The sequence below is a fragment of the Hemitrygon akajei genome, chromosome 9 (genome assembly GCF_048418815.1).
Source record: "Hemitrygon akajei chromosome 9, sHemAka1.3, whole genome shotgun sequence".
In the NCBI taxonomy this organism is placed as follows: domain Eukaryota; kingdom Metazoa; phylum Chordata; class Chondrichthyes; order Myliobatiformes; family Dasyatidae; genus Hemitrygon; species Hemitrygon akajei.
This window is the reverse complement of record NC_133132.1, coordinates 120,524,002-120,544,217: the sequence shown is the minus strand read 5'-3', so window position 1 is coordinate 120,544,217 and position 20,216 is coordinate 120,524,002. Positions and strand designations below refer to the sequence as shown.

Genomic DNA, 20,216 nt, shown 5'->3' with positions numbered 1-20,216 from the left:
GGACTAAGTTTGCACTAAAGTCTAGAGTAGTGTGGACCTAAAGAAACCCAAATGGAACATTGTTGAATATAGAACATTGAACATTGTTGTAAAGAATAATCGAAACTTACTGCCTCCATTAGTCCTTTCAGCGAAGGAGCTTTCAACATTAATGCATCAAACACCTCTTCACATTCCTTCCTGACATAAAGCAAAACTGAAAACAGATATGGGTTTGAATGTAAAGCAGAACTCAGTGCTTAGCGAAATTTGCTGACCTTTCTGTAACATTTTAAATTAAAACTTTATACAATTGATTAAAAAAATAACTATTTTTGAAAATGATTTCAAAGTGATTCAGGCATTTAAGCATATTAAATGTATCATTGTATACTGATATACAGTACATATAGCAAATAATTCACAATTTCATATATGTGACAGTAGGATTCATAAAATCAGTGTTGACATTCTTCATAAATTGAAAGCCAATCCAACAAATAATCAGCCAAAAATCCACATTGAAACTGATTGAAGGTCATGTTTAATGAAATTTTCCACTGTCCATGTTTCTGGTAAGTGCTGGACCAACTCTGCATAACTTACCTTGTCAACATTGTGTTTGTGAACACAGTCCAGGTTCATATTTGCAAAAGTGCCAGAACATTTTGTGTACCAATATGCTGCAAGCTACTAATATTGACCAAATAACAACAATTGTACCACGGGAATTTGATTCACGTAAGTCAGCTGATGGCCAGATTTTCATGTGATGTTGGAGAAAATTTCTCAATAGTATGCCATCCCTTATCTATCATGGTTTCCAGGTCAAATTATCCTTACCTCTAAGTAAAGTTAAAGGTATTTAAAAGCAAAACAAACACTATACACAGCATGCCCACATGCACAAATCACTGCTCAGTTGCTTGAGCTAACCTTTCGTTTATAGTATTCTTGTTAGCCTTTATTAGCTCTTCGCTAACTCAAAATTGGTTACATTCTCTAAATTACACTATAACCAAGTATAGATCCCCCACTAAAATTACAGGACCAAGCACTGCAGATCGAGTTAACATTTATGTAGTCTTGATGGATTATGATCTATAACAGAAGAGGGAATGTGGAGAGCAGCATCAGTGGGGAGAGACTATATTAATGAAACCACAGATCATGATCACAGTTTATCTCAATGGGAAGCCTAAATCAGGTTCTAGTTAAGATACACCTGTGACTGTGTGCAATTCTTAGAATCAGTACGTGGTAGATTAATGGGACAATCAAATCTATATATATATAAAACACACACACACACACACACACACACACACACACACACACACACACACACACACACACACACACACACACACACACACACACATCATACATTATGTTTATAAAATTATAAGTGGCATACTGTATGTAGGTTAGACAGTCAAATAGAATGTTTTTCCCCGGGTAGAACTGTCAAGTACTACAGAACATGGAGAGAGGGGAAAGTTTAAAGAAATGAATGCAGAAATTTTTTTTTAAACACAGAGGGTGATAGTTGCCTAGAATAGGATGCCAAGGATAGTGTTGACATCAGATACAATAAATACACTTAAGAGGCTTTGAAGATTGGCACATGATTAGGCAGGGAATAGAGGATATGGATCACACACAGGCAGAAGACAATTTAACGTGGTATCATGTTCCCATGGACATTGTGGGCTAAAGGACTGTTTCTTGTGCTGTACTTCTCTGAGATCCAGATTCTAAATGGGTGGTTCAATACAGCACTGCTAGTAGTGCTGAGATCTGGGTTCAATCCTAATCTTGGGAGCAGTCTCTGTGGTGTTTGCACATTCTCCCTGTGACAATATGGCTTTCCTCTTTGTGATCAGGTTTCTGTACACAGCCAGAAAGGCATGCACGTGTCTAGGTTATTTGGTCACTGTAATTGTCCCTGGGATGTAAATGAGTGGAGAACCTGGAGAGGGATGATAAGAATGTGAGGAGAAGGGATTAGTATAGGTGGATGTTTGATGATCAATGCAGACGTGGTGGGCCTAAAGGTCTATTTCTGTACCGTATTTCTCTCTGACTGAAATCCAAAATATTTGCTTTTCAAGCATTTATTTTTTGATCAGATTAAACAACTGCAATCTCTGAAGCAACATGGAGGGTGTAAGAATGAAGTTCCAAAAGTAATTAGGAGGGCTAAAAGGGGCCAGGAAATACTTTTGGCAAGTAAGAGTAAGGAGAATCTAAAGACATTCTGTAAGTTTAATAAGAGCAAAGGGATAGCAGGATGTGGGTCCCACTTGTGTCTTTGGGGTAATCTATGTATGGAGCCGAGGGATGTAGTCCATTGGCCTCCAACCCTCTGCTGTCCTTGTACTTATCTGGATAGCTTTTAAATGTTGCTAATGTGCTCACTTCAACCACCAATTCTGGCAGCTCATTCCAAATAACCACTATCTTAATACTCTGCCCCTGGTGTCCCTTTTAACCTCTCTCCTCTGATTTTAAACCCATACCCTCTTTTTCTTTTAGCACCCCTTCCTGGGAAAAAGACTATGTTCTTTGACCCTGTGAAGTCACCCTTCTATTTCCTACATTCCAGGAACTAAAGTATTATTTTATGCCAGCTCTCCTTGTAATTCAGGCCCCCAAGTCCAGGCAATATACTGGTAAATCCTCTCTGTACTCTTTCTAACTTAATAACATCTTTCCCAAATCAGAGTGATCAGAGCTGTGCACAATACTCCAAGTGCAGCCTCACCACGTCTTATACAGTATAACTGCAATTTAACTTCCCTGACTGATAAAAGGCCAGCATGCCAAATGCCTCCCTATCTACCCTTGATGCTACCTTCAGCTTACTATGTACATGCACTCCTAAGTTACTCTGTCCCAGGGCCCTACCATTCACTGTATGTCCTATCCTGGCTTGATCTCTTAATATCCAGTACTTTACATTGACTGTGCCTGGATGGAAAGCCATTTACCAGTCCTCAGATCACATACCAGGCTGATCATATTACAACATGACCTATTTCAGTATCATCTGCGGATATACTAACCGTGCCTTGTACATTCACATCCGAATCATTTATACAAATTGCAAACAACAGAGGTCCTTCTGGAGGACACAGACCTCCAGTCAGAGAGTTAAAAAAAACCTCAATCATCACAATCTGCTTCCAACCACTGTGCCAATTATGAATCCAATCTGCTATTTTGCCCTGGATCACATGTGATCTTACCTTCTAGACCAGTCAATAAACTGTCTGTATTTACCAAGGAAAAGGACATGGAGGAGATGAGTTTAAGGAGGAATGTGTTGATTGTCTAGAGTATGAAAGTATTCAGGAGGTGGAGGTATGTTTTGGAATCTAGGGCTAGATATGATCTATCCCATAATGTTACAGGAAGCAAGTGAGGAGATCCTTTTAGTGACTTTTGCATCATCATAACTAAAGGTGAAGTACCAGAAAGCTGAAGATAGTTAATGTTGTTCCTTTATTTAAGAGCTGCAGGAATAACCCCAGGCAAATTCAAACCAGTGAGCCAGTGCCAGGGAAAGCATTGGGGTAAGTTCTAACAGAAAGAATTCATACACATTTGCAAAGACAAAGGCTTAAAAATGGATAATGCAATTAGCTTTGTGAGGGGAAAGTCCTGTCTCACTAATTGGATTGAGTTTTTTAAGGAGCTAAAAAGATTCATCAAGGCAGGACAGTAAATGTTGTTCCATACGGGGAACTGAGAGAGGCACTGTATATAACTTTATAAGTCATAGATAAGGTAAGTAGTCAAGCTCTCGTTCCCATGATAGAAGCATCAAAAATAAAAGGGTATATGTTTAAGGTAAAAGGAAAGAGTTTTAAAGGGGATTTAAGGAAAAGTTTTTTTTTGTTTTACACAGAAAGTGGTTGATATCTGGAATGTGTTGCCAGAGAAGCTGCTGAAATCAGTTACAATTTGTGGTGAACTAGATATACCTGTCTGACTGCTCCTGTGGCTCCTCCCACAGACCCTGCTGACTGCTCCTGTGGCTCCTCCCACAGACCCCTGCTGACTGCTCCTGTGGCTCCTCCCACAGACCCCTGTATAAAGGCGACTGTGGTTTGCTGCTCTCCCTCATTTTCCCAGGATGTAGTGTTGTTCTTCAGTCAATAAAAGCCGATATCTCACTTCCTAAGTCTCAGCGTGAGTTATTGATGGTGCATCACAATTACTACATTTCAGAAGCATTTCAAGGCATAGTTGGACATGACCTATTGCAGGAAATTGAGATTAATGTCGATGGACAAAATGGTTGCCATAGATGTGGTAAAATGAAGGACCTGTTTCTATCCTGAACAGCTCCACTGCTTTGCACAACAAATACAATGTAGATCAGGACAGTTTAGGTCATTAGCGCTAGCACACAGCAGCAGCCGCGGAAACATAATATATAATTTTAATTGCATCTTGTTGACCACCCAGTAGATCTTGGCTCAGCACTAGAAAAACATGTGCCAAACAAAAAAACAAACAGCTTTTTTTGGAGCTTCAGCTGAATCATTGTGCAGAGTACTTGACTTTGAAGTCAGTTTGTTCTTGGGGAATAACATCTAATGGTCACAAAGATAAAAACATAAAGGACAGTCAGAACAAAGAGAGGATTGTAACCAAAGCTCTACAATATTTTTTAAAAGAGATATTGTAGAAAAAATGCTTAATATTCTAAGATACACAAGATGTCCAAAAAGTCATGTACAAAGGAATGAGAGAACTAATTGATATGTAACTTTTTATTTCAATGTGTTGAAATGGATTGTCAGACAAACTTTACACCTGGGCTATTAGTAAATACCCACAATGGATAATTTACACAAAACTACTTTTTAATTCAATTTTGATGCGGATATCGCTGGTCCAGGATTTATTCCCCATCTCAATTGCCCTCAAGAAGGTGGCGCTGAGTTATTTTCTTATGAACGTTCCCCACGGTGCTGACGGGGAGTGAGTTCCAGAGATTATACTCTGTGATCATGAAGGGACATCCACTTACTCCCAAGGGTGTTGCATGAATTGGGGAGAAAGTGCAGCAGATGGTTGTCCCATATACTGGCTGCCCATGCTTCTTTTAGTGGAAGAACTTGTGGGTTTGGGACAGGCTCTCAAGAGTAGCCTGAGTGAAGAACTGTAGAACATTTTGTAGTTGGTATATTCTGCAGCAGCAGTGCACAAGCAGAGAGAATATTCATCCCTATATCAGGATTAGTAGTATAAATTACATTTACACTCATGAGTAGATTAATTGTATAATTCTGACCACCAGTTATTTTGGATTCAGACAAGAATCCTGTCAATTCATTGTTGCTATTTTTGTCTCTTGCCTAAATCCACTGCCTCTATTTTAATCCAGTTCCTGCATCAGATCCACCTTCATCCTTATCTATCCAGGCATAGGCTGAAAATCACTGGTAATGGATTCTCTCCATGTGTTTCCACATGCAGACTGACTATTCCTGATCCATCTCACCACTACTTCCATCACCCCTCTTGTGTCTCCAAATTAAGAACATAAGCAGATGGAGCAGAATTAGGTGATCTGCACCATCGTGTCTTTTCCGCCATTTCATCATGGCTGATCTAATTTTCCGCTCAGCCCCAATCTCCTGCCTTCTCCACATATTCATTCATGCCCTGACCAACCTCTATCAACCTAGAAGATTCTATCAATCTCTGCCTTAAATATACATACCAATTTAGCCTCCACAGCTGCCTAGGGCAACAAATTCCCCAGATTACCACTCTCCAGTTAAAGAAATCCCTCCTTATCTCTATTTTAAAAGGATGCCCCTCTATTCTGAGGCTATGTCCTCTGGTCTTAGACTCTCCCACCATAGGAGACATCCTCTCCACAATCATTCTGTCAAGGCCTTTCACTATTCTGAATTCCAGTGAATACAGGCCCAGAGCCATCAAAAGATCTTCATATGACCAGCCATTCAAACCTGGATTCATTTTCACGAGCCTCCTTTAAGTCCTCTCCAGTTTCAGCACATCCTTTCTAAGATAAGGGGCCCAAAACAGTTCACAATACTCAAGTGAAGCCTCACCAATCCTTTATTAAGTCTCAACATTACATCCTTGCTTTTACATTCTATTCCTCTTGAAATAAATGCTAACATCGCATTTGACTTCCTCACCCTGCAAATTAACTTTTAGGGAATCCTCCACAAGGACTCCCAAGTCCCTTTGCACCTCAGTATTTTGTATTTCTCTCCATTTAGAAAATAGTCTACCCTTTCATTTCTTCTACCAAAGTGCATAACTATACACTTCCCAACACTGTATTCCATCAGCCACTTATTTGCCCATTCTCCTAACCTGTCTAAGTCCTTCTGTAGCCTTGCTATTTCCTCAAAACTATCTGCCCCTCCACCTATCTTTGTATCATCTACAAACTTTGCAACAAAGCCATCAATTCTATCATCAGAATCATTAACATATAACGTAAAAAGAATCGGTCCCAACACAGACTCCTGTGGAACACCACTGATCACCAGCAGACAACCAGAAAAGGCTCCCTTTATTCCCACTTTTTGCCTCCTGCCAGTCAGTCACTGCTTTATTCATGCTAGAATCTTTCCTGTAACACTATGAGCTCATAGCTTGTCAAGCAGCCTCATATGTGGCACCTTGTCAAAGACTTTCTGAAAATTCAAATACACAACCTCAACCAATTCTCCTTTGTCAATCCTGCTTGTTATTTCTTCAAAGGATTCCAAAGATTTTCCCTTCAGGAAACCATGCTGACTATGATCTGTTTTATCATGTGCCTCCAAGTACCCCGAAACTCTTAGCAATCAACTCTAACATCTTCCCAGTCACTGAGGGCAGACTAACTAACCTATAAATTCCCTTTCTTCTGCCTCTCTCCTTTCTTGAACAGTGGATTGACATTTTCAATTTTCCAGTTCTCCGGAACCATCTAGTGATTCTTGAAAGATTATTACTAATGCCTCCACATTCTCTTCAGCCATCTCTTTCGGAACCCTGAGCCATACACCATCTGGTCCACGTGACTTATCTACCTTTAGACCTTTCAATTTACCAAGAACCTTCTCCCTAGTTATTGGTAACTTTACACACTTCATACCCCCTGACACCTGAACCTCCATCATACTGATAGTGTCTTCCACAGTGAAGCCTAATACAAGATACTCTTCAGTTCATCCACCATGTCCTTGTCCCTCATTGCTATCTCTCCAGCATCGTTTTCCAGCAGCCAATATCCTCTCTTACCTCTCTTTTACACTTTAAGTGTCTGAAGAAACTTTTAGTATCCTCTTTAACATTATTGGCTAGCTTACTTTTGTAAGCTAGCCAACTTTACCTTCTCAATGCCTTTTTAGTTGCCTTCTGTATCCTGTAACTTCCCATTCATTTTTGCTCTAATATATGCCCTCTCTTTGGCCTTTTATGCTGGCTTTGACTTCTCTTCTTAGCCATGGTGGTGTCATCTTTCCTTTAGAATACTTCTTCCTCTTTCTGGAAGCAAATTTCCAAATTGCTTCCAGAAATTTCAGCCATTGCTGCTCTGCCGTCATCCCTGTCGGTGTTGTTTTCCAATCAATTCTGGCCAGCTCCTCTCTCTTGCCTCTGTAACTACGTCTGACTTTAGCTTCTTTTTCTCAAATTTTAGTGAGAATTCAATCATATTGTGATCACATTCCCCTAAGGATCTCATCAGCAAGAACAATGAGTCAGCTTACAGAGAGGAGGTGCAGTGACTAACAGACTGGTGCAGAGCCAACAACCTGTCTCTGAATGTGAACAAAACAAAAGAAATGGTTGTTGACTTCAGAAGGGTACGGAGCAACCACTCCCCGCTGAACATCGACGGCTCCTCAGTAGAGATCGTAAAGAGCACCAAATTTCTTGGTGTTCACCTGATGGAGAATCTCACCTGGTCCCTCAACACCAGCTCCATAGCAAAGAAAGCCCAGCAGCATCTCTACTTTTTGCGAAGGCTAAGAAAAGTCCATCTCCCACCCCCCATCCTCATCACATTCTACAGGGGTTGTATTGAGAGCATCCTGAGCAGCTGCATCACTGCCTGGTTCGGAAATTGCACCATCTCGGATTGCAAGACCCTGCAGCGGATAGTGAGGTCAGCTGAGAAGATCATCGGGGTCTCTCTTCCTACCATTACGGACATTTACACTACACGCTGCATCCACAAAGCAAACAGCATTATGAAGGACCCCATGCACCCGTCATACAAATTCTTCTCCCTCCTGCCATCTGGGAAAAGGCACCGAAGCATTCGGGCTCTCATGACCAGACAATGTAACAGTTTCTTCCCCCAAGCTATCAGACTCCTCAATGCCCAGAGACTGGACTGACACTAATTTACTGCCCTCAACTGTGCCTATTGTCTTGTTTATTATTTATTGTAATGCCTGCACTGTTTTGTGCACTTTATGCAGTCCTGGGTAGGTCTGTAATCTAGTTTGTTTTTTTCCTGGGTTGTTTTTCACGTAGTTCAGTGTAGTTTTTTCGTGTAGCGCCATGGTCCTGAAAAACGTTGTCTCATTTTTACTGTGTACTGTACCCGCAGTTATGGTCGAAATGACAATAAAAAGCGACTTGACTTGACTTGAGATGTATTAGCATTTCTAATCTAATCTTCCTATCAATAACAGTCCTCCTATTAGTTACTAAGGCCCTCAATGGACTTTCTCCCTAAACCCCTCCACTTTGCTCTCTCTCTTTCCTCCCTCAAGATACTCCTTAAAAGCTCTTCCTCCCAACCTAATTAACTTTTAATGATTCAATTATCTGTTTGACTGCATTCTAGTCAAATGCTTAGACTATTTTACAATGTTAAAGCATGATATAAACATGAGTACCTATAGTTGTTGTCATTTCCTTCTCACTAAACTAGGTTTTTTGCAACACAACAATCTAAAAGCCAGTGTCTAGTCTTTTACAACATTATCATTCTTAAGTAATTGACATCAGGAAATGGGATGAGAAATATATGTGAAGGTTATCTTAACAAATTGGCAGAACTTATTCTTGGGAAATTATTCAATGGACCTCCATTGATAAGGCACTCTAACTTAACAAATCAATTAAACCACCTCCCACCCATAATAAATATAATAAATGATATCTATATCAAAATAGGTCATATAATGTTAGGGAAGTTATTATCATTTTCACTTTTCAAAAAATAAAATATTTTCTTTAATGTTTCCTTCAAAAGTTAATCAAATTGTATCTTCTTCTGTCACCCAATGGTATATTAAGATAGGTGCTCATTACTGCTCTATTTCACCATTTCACCAGAAATATTTACCTTTCTTTGGTTCTTCTATCCTAAGAATCTTGTTGGGTGATCCAAAATCTTCATCTGGTGAGTATGGCAGTCTTTTTAACCCTGATCTGAAACATTAATTGTGTATACTCTTCAGAATTGAATTGCAGCAGTACATGAGAAATTGTTTAGAAATTAAAAGCAGAATATTCTCATGGCTTATTTTTATTGGCCATGCATTGTCACAGAATAGCAAAGTTGCATTCATCATTCTTTGTAACATGCAAGACAGTGACCAAAACTTAAATTAGCAGATTGGCTGAATATCAAACCACAGGCACACATCAATAAGGTATATTGCGGTCATGGTGCTCTTTGAAAGGATTGGGATTAATACCACTCAGTACACACACATTTGCTACACCAGCTATTTCAAGTACTTTCAAGAATCCAGGTTGACCAAGGTCCTCATGAGACTTGACTCACCTTGTATCCTCAGATCATTCTCACCTCTGAATCGTAGACTTAAAATATATTCAGACAAAGGAAAATAAGCCACATTACATAGATAGATATTGGCCTTGTTAATAGCAGTGTCCTATTTTGCCTTGATTAGAGATGTCAGATGTCTTCAGTAGGCAAAAATTTAGTTCAAAAGCTTGAAGCCTACCATCTCCCTCTCTTTATATTCCTCTGCTACCATTATCTTCAACAGATTAAGATTTAATAGTGAAGATGTGAGAAATTAAGTTGGTTAGCTTCTGAAACTGAGTGTGATGCATGGTAAACATATGCTTATTAATGGCGATCCAGGCAACATGTCAGTTTTGTGTTGCCTGCTCATGGCAATTGTATCTGCTTAGAGTGCACTGTAGATGCATCAACTGAGGTCCAATGAAGTTGCAAAAACTAAACCTAATTACACTGACTAAAGTTAACTTGTATCTCTTACAGGGAATGTCTACTGGGGCCGAAACAGCTGCTGGCAGACAGATCAAATAATTGTCCAAGCACTTGGCAAATGGAGTTTCATGTCATGCAAGACCCAGCACTTTGTCAGAGGACTCTAACGGCAGACTGTTATCTAAGAGGAGAGGCATTGTAAATGAGTGAAGTACAGAGGGATCCGGGTGTTCTAGTACATGATCATAAAACATTAGCAGGAAGGTTCAACAAGTAGTCAATGAAAGAAATGGCATTGTGGCCTTTGTTGCAAAGGGTTTGCGGTTTTAAGATATGTAAGTTTTGCCACAATTGTACAGGAGTCTCGTGAAGCTACCATAAACCTGAAATACTGGGGACAATTTTGGTCGCCTAACCTAAAGATGGATAAAGTAGCATTGATGGCAGTCCAGAGGAGATTCACCATGCTAATTCCTGGAATGAGTGGAATGACCTGTCAATATCTGCCTCCACCACTCCCGCCTAGGTAGCCTCCTTCCTGCCGGCATGAACATCCAACTCACTGACCTCCGTTGATACCCCTACCCTACCCTTACCCCCATCCCTATCTATTATTTTAGTCTGGTTCTCTTTCTTTCTCTTTTTCCCCCCTCACTATAATCTCTCCCCCCAGCCCTACCTTTCTTTCTCTTTTATTTCCCATAATTCTCCATCTTCCCCCAGCCCATTTCCCTCCGGCCTATCACTTCCCAGCTCTCTACTTTATCCCTCCCCCCACTTCTTATCCCCCCTCGACCATCCCATGTTACTTCACTCCTGATGAAGGGTTTCAGCCCGAAACGTCGTTATTACCTCCTCCCATAGATGCTGTCTGGCCTGCTGAGTATCTACACAGTTTATGTTTGTTTTCTTTGGTGTTTAAATGAGGTGTGAATTTATTGATACATACATGTTCTTGAGGGAATATGACTGGGTTGATGTTGAGGTGACGTTATTAGTGGAATAGTCTAAAATAAGGGCCTTAAGAAGCTATTCATTGTACATGGACATTTATTTTCATATAAGGTGGTGAATCTTTGGAATTCTCAATACCAGAGGGTTATGGCTGCTAAAAAAATCATTAGAAGTTGGAGATAGATTCATTTTTAAAGATCAGGAAAATGAGGACCATGAGGAACAGGCACAGAAGAAGAGTTGAAGGAAGACTATGATCCTATTGAATCATGGGACGTGCTGGAGAAGTGTGGTAACCTACACCTGTGATCTTATCTGCCATAAAAAGGACTTCAGTGGGTGAGGGAAGAGCATCATACTTAAACTATTCTTTTTTCTTTAGCCAAACAGAACTGCTGTAAATATTCACACCATCATATTTGGCATTGACACCTTTATTGCACTTTAGGATACAAACCATCAAAACTAATGGAAAATAAAAAAAAATACCAAGAGTGATACATAAATAAAATAATCAATTAATTTTAAAGATCAACAAAAACTTACCCTTCACCTTCTAATTCATCTGTTCCAATAGGGAAGCCCTGTGAAAAGTCAAGTTTATCATGACTCATTAATCTGAGTTTAGTAAAATTTTATTCTTAAAACATCTTACTAATGCGCCGTATCAATATTAGTACCCTATCATCCATATTTAGAATTAACTAACTAAAACTTTTGGCATTTTGATTCATCTGAGGAACAGAAATAATCCTTTTGCAAGTTACTTTGATGAAATGTAAATAATTTCCGTGTTCATGATACTTACTTGCAGATTTTCCCTTATTTTGCATGTTTGGGAATATAACGGTCAGAAAGTTCCAATAAAAGCTGGTTATTCTACATCAATCTGCTGCCTTTTATCTCTATACACTGTAGAAGTTAAGCACTTTCACACAACTGCAAGACTTACACAACTCCAATGAAACATTTGTCGAAAGTCAGGCGGTGGAATGTGCAAATATACAGAACATACACTGGGGAATCTGTCTACTGAACCTGGCACAGTCTCTGTGATTCATTATAGCAGAAAGGAATGGTCCAAAGGGAGAAAGGCAATCCCAGGTGAGTGTATTTCATTATGTAGAATTAATACACATTTACTTAATTGTTAAATGCTTTCTAATATTTATACTCAGTAATTCTTAAATTATACTATTTTAAAGAATTTGAAAATTATGTTTGGTTTTAAACCATGTTAGAGTGTTTTTAAATAGTTGTGGATGTCAGAAACAGTCTCTATCGTTCAAATTCACTCACAGGTTTGGCTTCACCAGGCCCCAAAGTACTTTTGTGGAATGGATAATCCCTGTGCTGCTTTAGGTTTTGCCTCCCAGAGCTGAGCAGATGTCCAAGGATAACAGATGAATTAGATGGATAGGTGACCAGTAGGCTTGAGTAGAGAACAACCTTGCAGAAATTTTGGGCTAAAACCAAATCACATTTTCGAACTCAAAACTGGGAGCACAAAGGGTGGGAATTCAACAACGCAGATAGAACAGAGACCATTGCTCATGCAGTGGAGGAAGAGTTAAAATGTTTTAGCGATAAACACTTCAGATATGCACCACAAACAAACAAATGTACACATTAGGAGCAGCTCCATGGACCCAGATTCAATCTTAGTGTGGAGTTTGCACATCCTCCACATGGGTTTCCACAATGCAAACACACACTGGTATATTAACTGGCTTCTGTACATTCCATCTTGCTGTGACGTGAGGGAGAATAAGTTGAAGGGGTACAGGGACATAAGCAGTCAGGGGAATGGGGCTTATGCAATTACTATTAGGAGCCCATCATGAGCCAAATGGGCCAAGTAGCCTCCTTCGGGACAGTTACAAGTAACTTCTGTAGATCTGACAGTATACTGTCAAAGTACATCATGATACAGTCTATATAATAAATTATGACTCAATGGCATTACCAAAATGAGGCATTTGCAGGACACATGATTCCAATGCACATTGAATGTACGTGCCTGGGTTGAGTCTGGCTGAACATGGTGATCCTAGCCATTTCCGTCTAAACTCTCCCAATTTGGTTTCTTGTCCTCTTTCCCCCTGCAGTTTGAGCCTCTCCGCTGTCCTCACTGTCAGGTGTCTCCCCATCTACTCTACTAGTAACAAGCAGGAGACCTGATCACATGAAAATTTTAAACCAGATTCCAGCCATTTACTGTCAGCTTGCCAGTTCAGTCCCAACACAGACATCATGTAACAAGTTGCACAGACTGATGATTTTTCCAGCGACTCTGACTGCCTAGCGCAGGGGTGTCAAACTCATTTTAGGTCACGGGCCGGATTGAGCAAAATGCAGCTTCATGCGGGCTGGATCAGTCGGACGCGTGCGAACGCAGCTTTCGTTGCCTCCGTTTTTTCAGCCTGCTCTCATGTGTCTCAGTCTCTGCTTTAACTACAAAGTGTTTCACTTTACAAATTCCGTTTCTTATGAAGAAGACTGCCAAGCAAGACTGCCGAATAAACACTAAAAACTCTGAAAACCTGGTACCTGAATAAACTCAGCATTAGCCATATCATACGCCATAGGCGCTTCGATTACTGGGGCCAGCTTTAATAGTAATTAGATATTATCTCGCGGGCCAAAGATAATTCCACCGCGGGCCGGATTTGGCCCACGGGCCTTGAGTTTGACATATATGGCCTAGCGTGTCATCCAAGGAATCCTGCAGGAAAATGGGGATTCCAGCAATATTAGAAAGATGCCCAACTACTCATTTTGAGCTATGCTTCCAGATAAAATAATGCTCATACCTCAAATGAGGAGGCAATGTAAGAAGACATCCTTTTATATAAAAGAGCAAATCCTGCAGCATATTAGAAAACACAATATATAACAGTAATGCTACAATTGAAATCACCTACTGTACAAATAAAGTGCAATTTTTAAAAAAATATTGTAAATAAACATATCCAACATACATGCACAGTACGTTGCTGGATGTCAGGAATGAAGAGAACTGGCTGAGTGACAAGATCGGGAATGGATTTGAAGATTGTGGCCTCCATCTGCTTGTGGTTGGGAATCAAGGGTATCTTTGCATCATGGACTGCAATTAGAAATTGATTATGTATTTGGATTAAATTATAGTTAATAATTATTCATAAACTGGTTGATTACAAGACTGTGCCTGCAGTAGAATAACATTCGTTGGTTACAGCACATATCTCATAAGCTACAGCAGTACTAATTCTCACTGGATCTTGTACTATTACCATATTTACACAATAATCTTATATTTTAAAAAACTTCAAAAGTTAATATTTATCCCACTGAGTCACGTCACAAAGACAGAAAAAATGCATTTGAAACATCTGAAAACTAGCTAGCAAATCTACCTTTCAGAGGCCAAAGCGACAAATGGGCATTTAGATCATTCAAGAGTGTTTATCTTGGGCTGATAAAAACATAATTACATTTTTTTCTATAAATTAGTCATGTATACAGAAGGTGCTGGAGTTACCCAACAAGCTGATGGCATTTTTGGAGAAAGAATCAGGGTTAATTTTCAGATCAATAATCTTTCATCAGATTAGTCTGAAGAAAGTTCATTAACTTGAAGCCTTAACGTTGTCTATCCCATAAGTGTCTCTGACTGATTGAGTACCTCCATTTTCTGATATTTTCTAAAGATCTCCAAATTTTGCAGTTATTTTGCTTTCCAAACATTAAATTGTGTTGTAAGCAATGAACTATGCAGGCTAATAACCTGTAGGACATTTTTTATGCATGTTCTGGTTATGTAGCTTCTACATTTGGGTACTCACGAGTATTAAGATGGGAGCTGTTGTCATTGGATTTGGACTTTTTCCGGGACTGCTTACGTTCCTCATCGCGTATCTTTCGCTCAGCACCCTAAGCAGCAAAGACACAAGTGGGGGAAAAAAGAAAGACAATTTACTAATTTTAAAGCTATTTCCAGGAATTTTTTTTCCCTGTTGAATTAAATGTAGAAGACACTTTGTGACACCTTCACAACACAGCCACTACTGAGATCTTACTCTTAGCTTTATTGTGTTACATCCTTATTTGTACCACTAGGCACAAAGAGTTTTTCTTTCCTCAACATGATATGTTTGTAGTTAAGTACTGGTGAACATTGTGTGGAAAATCCAAATGTAACCTAAAGAGAAAAAGGCCTAGTTGGTGAACAACTTGCCAAGCAAATTGCTGCTAAATTTTAGCCTTGGCCAGTGGTGAGGCTTGGATGATCGCAAATTTGATCATCTATTTTTTTGTATACTGCTTATGATTGTTATTTCAATTAACTTCTGTAAATATGTAACCACAAAGCAATCTTAAATCATCTGCTTTATAACATCAGTGAAGGTTAAAATTATCCCCACTTACCTGGAAATTCAATTGTCTGACAGTTTCTCCCTCCACATTTTGCAATAGAAACTCAATAATGACCACTTTCATTATTTTCAAACCTATGTCTCCATCAAGGACACACAGGATGTAATAATTTTGGAATACTGGTTGGGAAGCATGTCCCATTGTCCCCGCAATACCCGTTGTTGTGCATTCCCAGGATCCTTATCCCCAAGTATCCAGAGCACCTCCCCAACTGGCCATCCTGAACCCACCTCTGAAAGGGGTACCTCAGACACAATTGAAGTATTCAGCTGACAGCTAACAACCCAATTGGTCACAGAGCTCCATGGATATTTATTTAAAAGATATGTTGCCAAGAAATTCTACTCCTTATCAATATAGTTTTTAAATAGTGACAAGTTTGCTTCCCTGAGTTATCTCCTAAACTGTTAGCTGCCATTTGGAAAATGGAATTCATATCATCTGTGCTCATTTACTTATTGTATACCAATGTAAATATGTAGTAGGAAATAAGACACATTCATCATCAAACCTGTCCCCTGTGCAGACAATGTGCAATTTGTTCCACTATAATATTGAGAGTAATATGCATGACAAGTTTTAGAAATATAGAAAACAAACAGCACAATACAGGCCCTTCGACCCACAAAGCTGTGCCAAACATGTCCCTTAGAACTACCTAGGCTTTACCCATAGCCCTATATTTTTCTAAGCTCCATGTAGCCATCCAGGAGTCTCTTAAAAGATCCTATCGTCTCCGCCTCCACCACTGTTGCCGGCAGCCCATTCCATGCACTCACCACTCTCTGCGTAAAAAACTTACCCCTGACATCTCCTCTGTACCTGCTTCCAAGCACCTTAAAACTATGCCCTCTCATCCTAGCCATTTCAGCCCTATGGAAAAGCCTCTGACTATCCACACGATCAATGCCTCTCATCATCTTGTACACCTCTATCAGGTCACCTCTCATCCTCCATCGCTCCAAGGGGAAAGGCCGAGTTCACTCCACCTATTCTCATAAGGCATGCTCCCCAATCCAGGCAACATCCCTGTAAATCTCCTCTACACCCTTTCTATGGTTTCCACGTCCTTCCTGCAGTGAGCCAACCAGAACTGAGCACAGTGCTCCAAGTGGGGTCTGACCAGGGCCCTATATAGCTGCAACATTACCTCTCAGCTCGTAAACTCAATCCCGCTTTGAGGATTCAATTCTGTGCATTTATCACTGTTTGGTTATCCTGCTCTTATTTTGTTATTTACCAAAATCCTTTGTTTAAAACATAAGCTTTATAAAGCACTTTTGATGACTTCAGGATACTTAACTGCTTTGCAATCCAATAATGTGGTGAACTACATATACCTGTCTGGACACGCCCCCCACTGCTGACTGCTCCTGTGGCTCCTCCCACTGACCGTGGCTCCTCCCATGGACCCCGGTATAAAGGCGATTGGGGACTCCGCCCCGGTCTTAGTCTCCAGGATGTAGCATGGTGGTCACTTGCTGCTTGTTCTTTCTTCCAGCCAATAAAAGCCGATATCTCGCCTCACGTCTCACAGAGTTATTGAGGGTGCATCAAATATACTGCAGCTTTTGTACGTATGTTATCACGCTTTGTGACTAACAGATATTGCAAGGTGTTGATGTGCACTATTCAACCTTTTAAAGGTACAGAATAAAGTGTCTCTTTTGCTTGGTCCAATAAGCCCAGGCACAAAAAGGTATCTCCAGGTAACCCCTAAGCTGAGTATTACAATAGTCTCAAGCACAAACTATTAACTATTAGCAGAAGCAATGCTTTATCAACAATGTTATCAATTTACTGTGACTACTTGTACACAAGGAATAAAAGCAGAAATGGACCACGTAGTCCTAGCTTGCTCAGCCTTTCAGAAACATTATGGCTGAAACTACCCATCACATCCAATTCTCTGCTTGGTTGCTTTCCTATCCAAAAATCCATCTCGCCCTTGAATATATTCATCAACTGAGCATCCATAGCCCAATCATAGTGAAATCCACATTCATAATAATGCAAAAAATTCTTCCTCATCTCAGCCCTAACTCATCTCAGTCCCCATATCTTATCCCTCCATTCTCTAATTTTGGCTTTCCAGTCGAAGGAAACAACACTCTTGACCTTTACTCTGCCACTCCTCTTCAGAATTTACCACGACTCAGTGGGATTACCTCTCAATCTTATGAGGTGCAGTGAGAAAAGACCAAGGTTTCCCTTTCACTCTTCATAGGTCAATCCCCTCACCCCAAGACTCAGTTTTGGAGTCAATGCAAACTAGATTTACAGGGTCAGTACAATTTTCCTCAGATATGGAGGCATAGTGGTTTCACCAAAGCCTTGTACAAACTCAGCAAGGTTTCTTGATGTCAGCAACAGCCATGTTCCTAAGTGTTTGCTTCACCTGCATGCTTACTTTCTATGTCTTCCAATTTAGTACACCAATGTGTTGCTTGTTGGCCAAATGGTGCCTTTCACTAAGTGTTTGGATGTGAATGTGATAAATTAATCTGGATCTGAAGGAATCTGAGTTCCAGCCCTCATCACAGTTCACATTCCCACTTTGGTTTGCATCCTCAGACCAATGTGTTTTCTCAACAAATTCACTAAATCTGAGGCCACAAACCAGGCACGCCCAGGATCCTCTTCAGTTTGCGTATAAGGAGAAGGTGGGAGTGGAGGATGCTATCACGTATTTGCTGCACAAATCACTCTCTCACCTAGATGGGGTCAGTTGTGCTGTGAGGATTACATTCCTTGACTTCTCTAGTGCCTTTAACACCATCCAGCCCAAGATCTTAAGGCACAAACTAACGGAGATGGGAGTAGACTCTCACATGGTGGATTGGATAGTGGACTACTTGACAGATAGACCTCAGTATGTGCGGTTGGGAGACTGTAGGTCTGACACGGTGGTCAGCAGCACAGGAGCGCCGCAGGGAACCGTACTCTCTCCGGTCCTGTTCACCCTGTACACATCAGACTTCCAATATAACTCGGAGTCCTGCCATGTGCAGAAGTTCGCTGATGACATGGCCATAGTGGGGTGTGTCAGGAATGGACAGGAGGAGGAGTATAGGAAACTGATACAGGACTTTGTGATATGGTGCAACTCAAACTACCTGCGTCTCAATATCACCAAGACCAAGGAGATGGTGGTGGACTTTAGGAGATCTAGGCCTCATATGGAGCCAGTGATCATTAATGGAGAATGTGTGGAACAGGTTAAGACCTACAAATATCTGGGAGTACAGTTAGACGAGAAGCTAGACTGGACTGCCAACACAGATGCCTTGTGCAGGAAGGCACAGAGTCGACTGTACTTCCTTAGAAGGTTGGCGTCATTCAATGTCTGTAGTGAGATGCTGAAGATGTTCTATAGGTCAGTTGTGGAGAGCGCCCTCTTCTTTGTGGTGGCGTGTTGGGGAGGAAGCATTAAGAAGAGGGACGCCTCACATCTTAATAAGCTGGTAAGGAAGGCGGGCTCTGTCGTGGGCAAAGTACTGGAGAGTTTAACATCGGTAGCTGAGCGAAGGGCGCTGAGTAGGCTACGGTCAATTATGGATAACTCTGAACATCCTCTACATAGCACCATCCAGAGACAGAGAAGCAGTTTCAGCGACAGGTTACTATCGATGCAATGCTCCTCAGACAGGATGAAGAGGTCAATACTCCCCAATGCCATTAGGCTTTACAATTCTACCGCCAGGACTTAAGAACTTTTTAAAAGCTATTATTAATGCTTTTTGAGACGGTGATTTAGATGCATATCATATTTTTACTGAGTTAAGTATTGTATGTAATTAGTTTTGCTACAACAAGTGTATGGGACATTGGAAAAAAAGTTGAATTTCCCCATGGGGATGAATAAAGTATCTATCTATCTATCTATCTATCTATCTATCTATCTATCTATCTATCTATCTATCTATCTATCTATCTATCTATCTAATATGTGGATTACTGAGGACTCAACACTAATCTCTTCAGCATTCTACCAGTGACAGTCTGCCAGCCTTATAAACATTAAATCTTACCTTTGGCTAAAGAATGGAAAGGAAACCTCCGGTGCACTAATATGTTATACCTAATCAATGAACCATAATGCCATTTGAAGCAGTACCCTGTCAAATATCTTTTGAATATTTATATATACTATATTTAGTGGGTGCCTTTTCTCTACTCTGCTAGTTATATTATAGTAAGAACACCTTAAAATATATTACGCTGTCTAATCATCAATTATAATTTTCTGAGCACCCTATTACCAGCACTTTAATGATGGTTTCATCAAAAAGTATTTCAGGATGTATATTGCATAGATTTCTCGGACATTAAATGTACCTTTGAAACAGTTCTCTAAAAACTGATGTCAGGCTAACTGGTATATAATTCCCTGCCTTGTCTATACTTTCTGAATTGCCGTTGACGTACTGTATTGTAATATTCCAATCTGCTGGGACTATTCAGGAATCTAAAGAGTTTTAAAAGATCATCTCCAATGTAGTCACCTCATTCTGAATGCATTTTGTTGGGTTCTAGTCCCCATAATTTTTCCAGTGCTGTCTCCTTCGTGCAATTAATTCAGACGTAAAGGTGCATGCTACAACTGTCGCATGGAGCTCACAGCAACCTAGTGCTCTGTGTGAGTAGCTATGGT

The 20,216-nt window shown here is 40.2% G+C and overlaps 1 protein-coding gene and 1 long non-coding RNA gene across 4 annotated transcripts in view; one reads left to right on the top strand and one right to left on the bottom strand.

Moving 5' to 3' along the window:
- The window catches only part of grhl1 (grainyhead-like transcription factor 1), a 109,506-nt gene that overhangs the window by 7,205 nt on the left and 82,085 nt on the right, over nt 1-20,216 (bottom strand). For all 3 annotated transcript variants that reach the window (XM_073056885.1, XM_073056886.1, XM_073056888.1), the window contains exons 11-15: nt 14,971-15,058; nt 14,125-14,252; nt 11,690-11,727; nt 9,329-9,414; nt 111-196 (exon numbers count right to left, since the gene is read on the bottom strand). In XM_073056885.1, coding sequence (XP_072912986.1) covers nt 111-196; nt 9,329-9,414; nt 11,690-11,727; nt 14,125-14,252; nt 14,971-15,058 — 426 coding nt within the window. The remainder of the gene's footprint in view (nt 1-110; nt 197-9,328; nt 9,415-11,689; nt 11,728-14,124; nt 14,253-14,970; nt 15,059-20,216) is intronic.
- The window catches only part of LOC140733493 (uncharacterized), a 96,331-nt gene continuing 88,308 nt past the window's right edge, over nt 12,194-20,216 (top strand). The window contains exon 1 of the long non-coding RNA XR_012100295.1: nt 12,194-12,247. This is a non-coding gene — a long non-coding RNA (uncharacterized lncRNA). The remainder of the gene's footprint in view (nt 12,248-20,216) is intronic.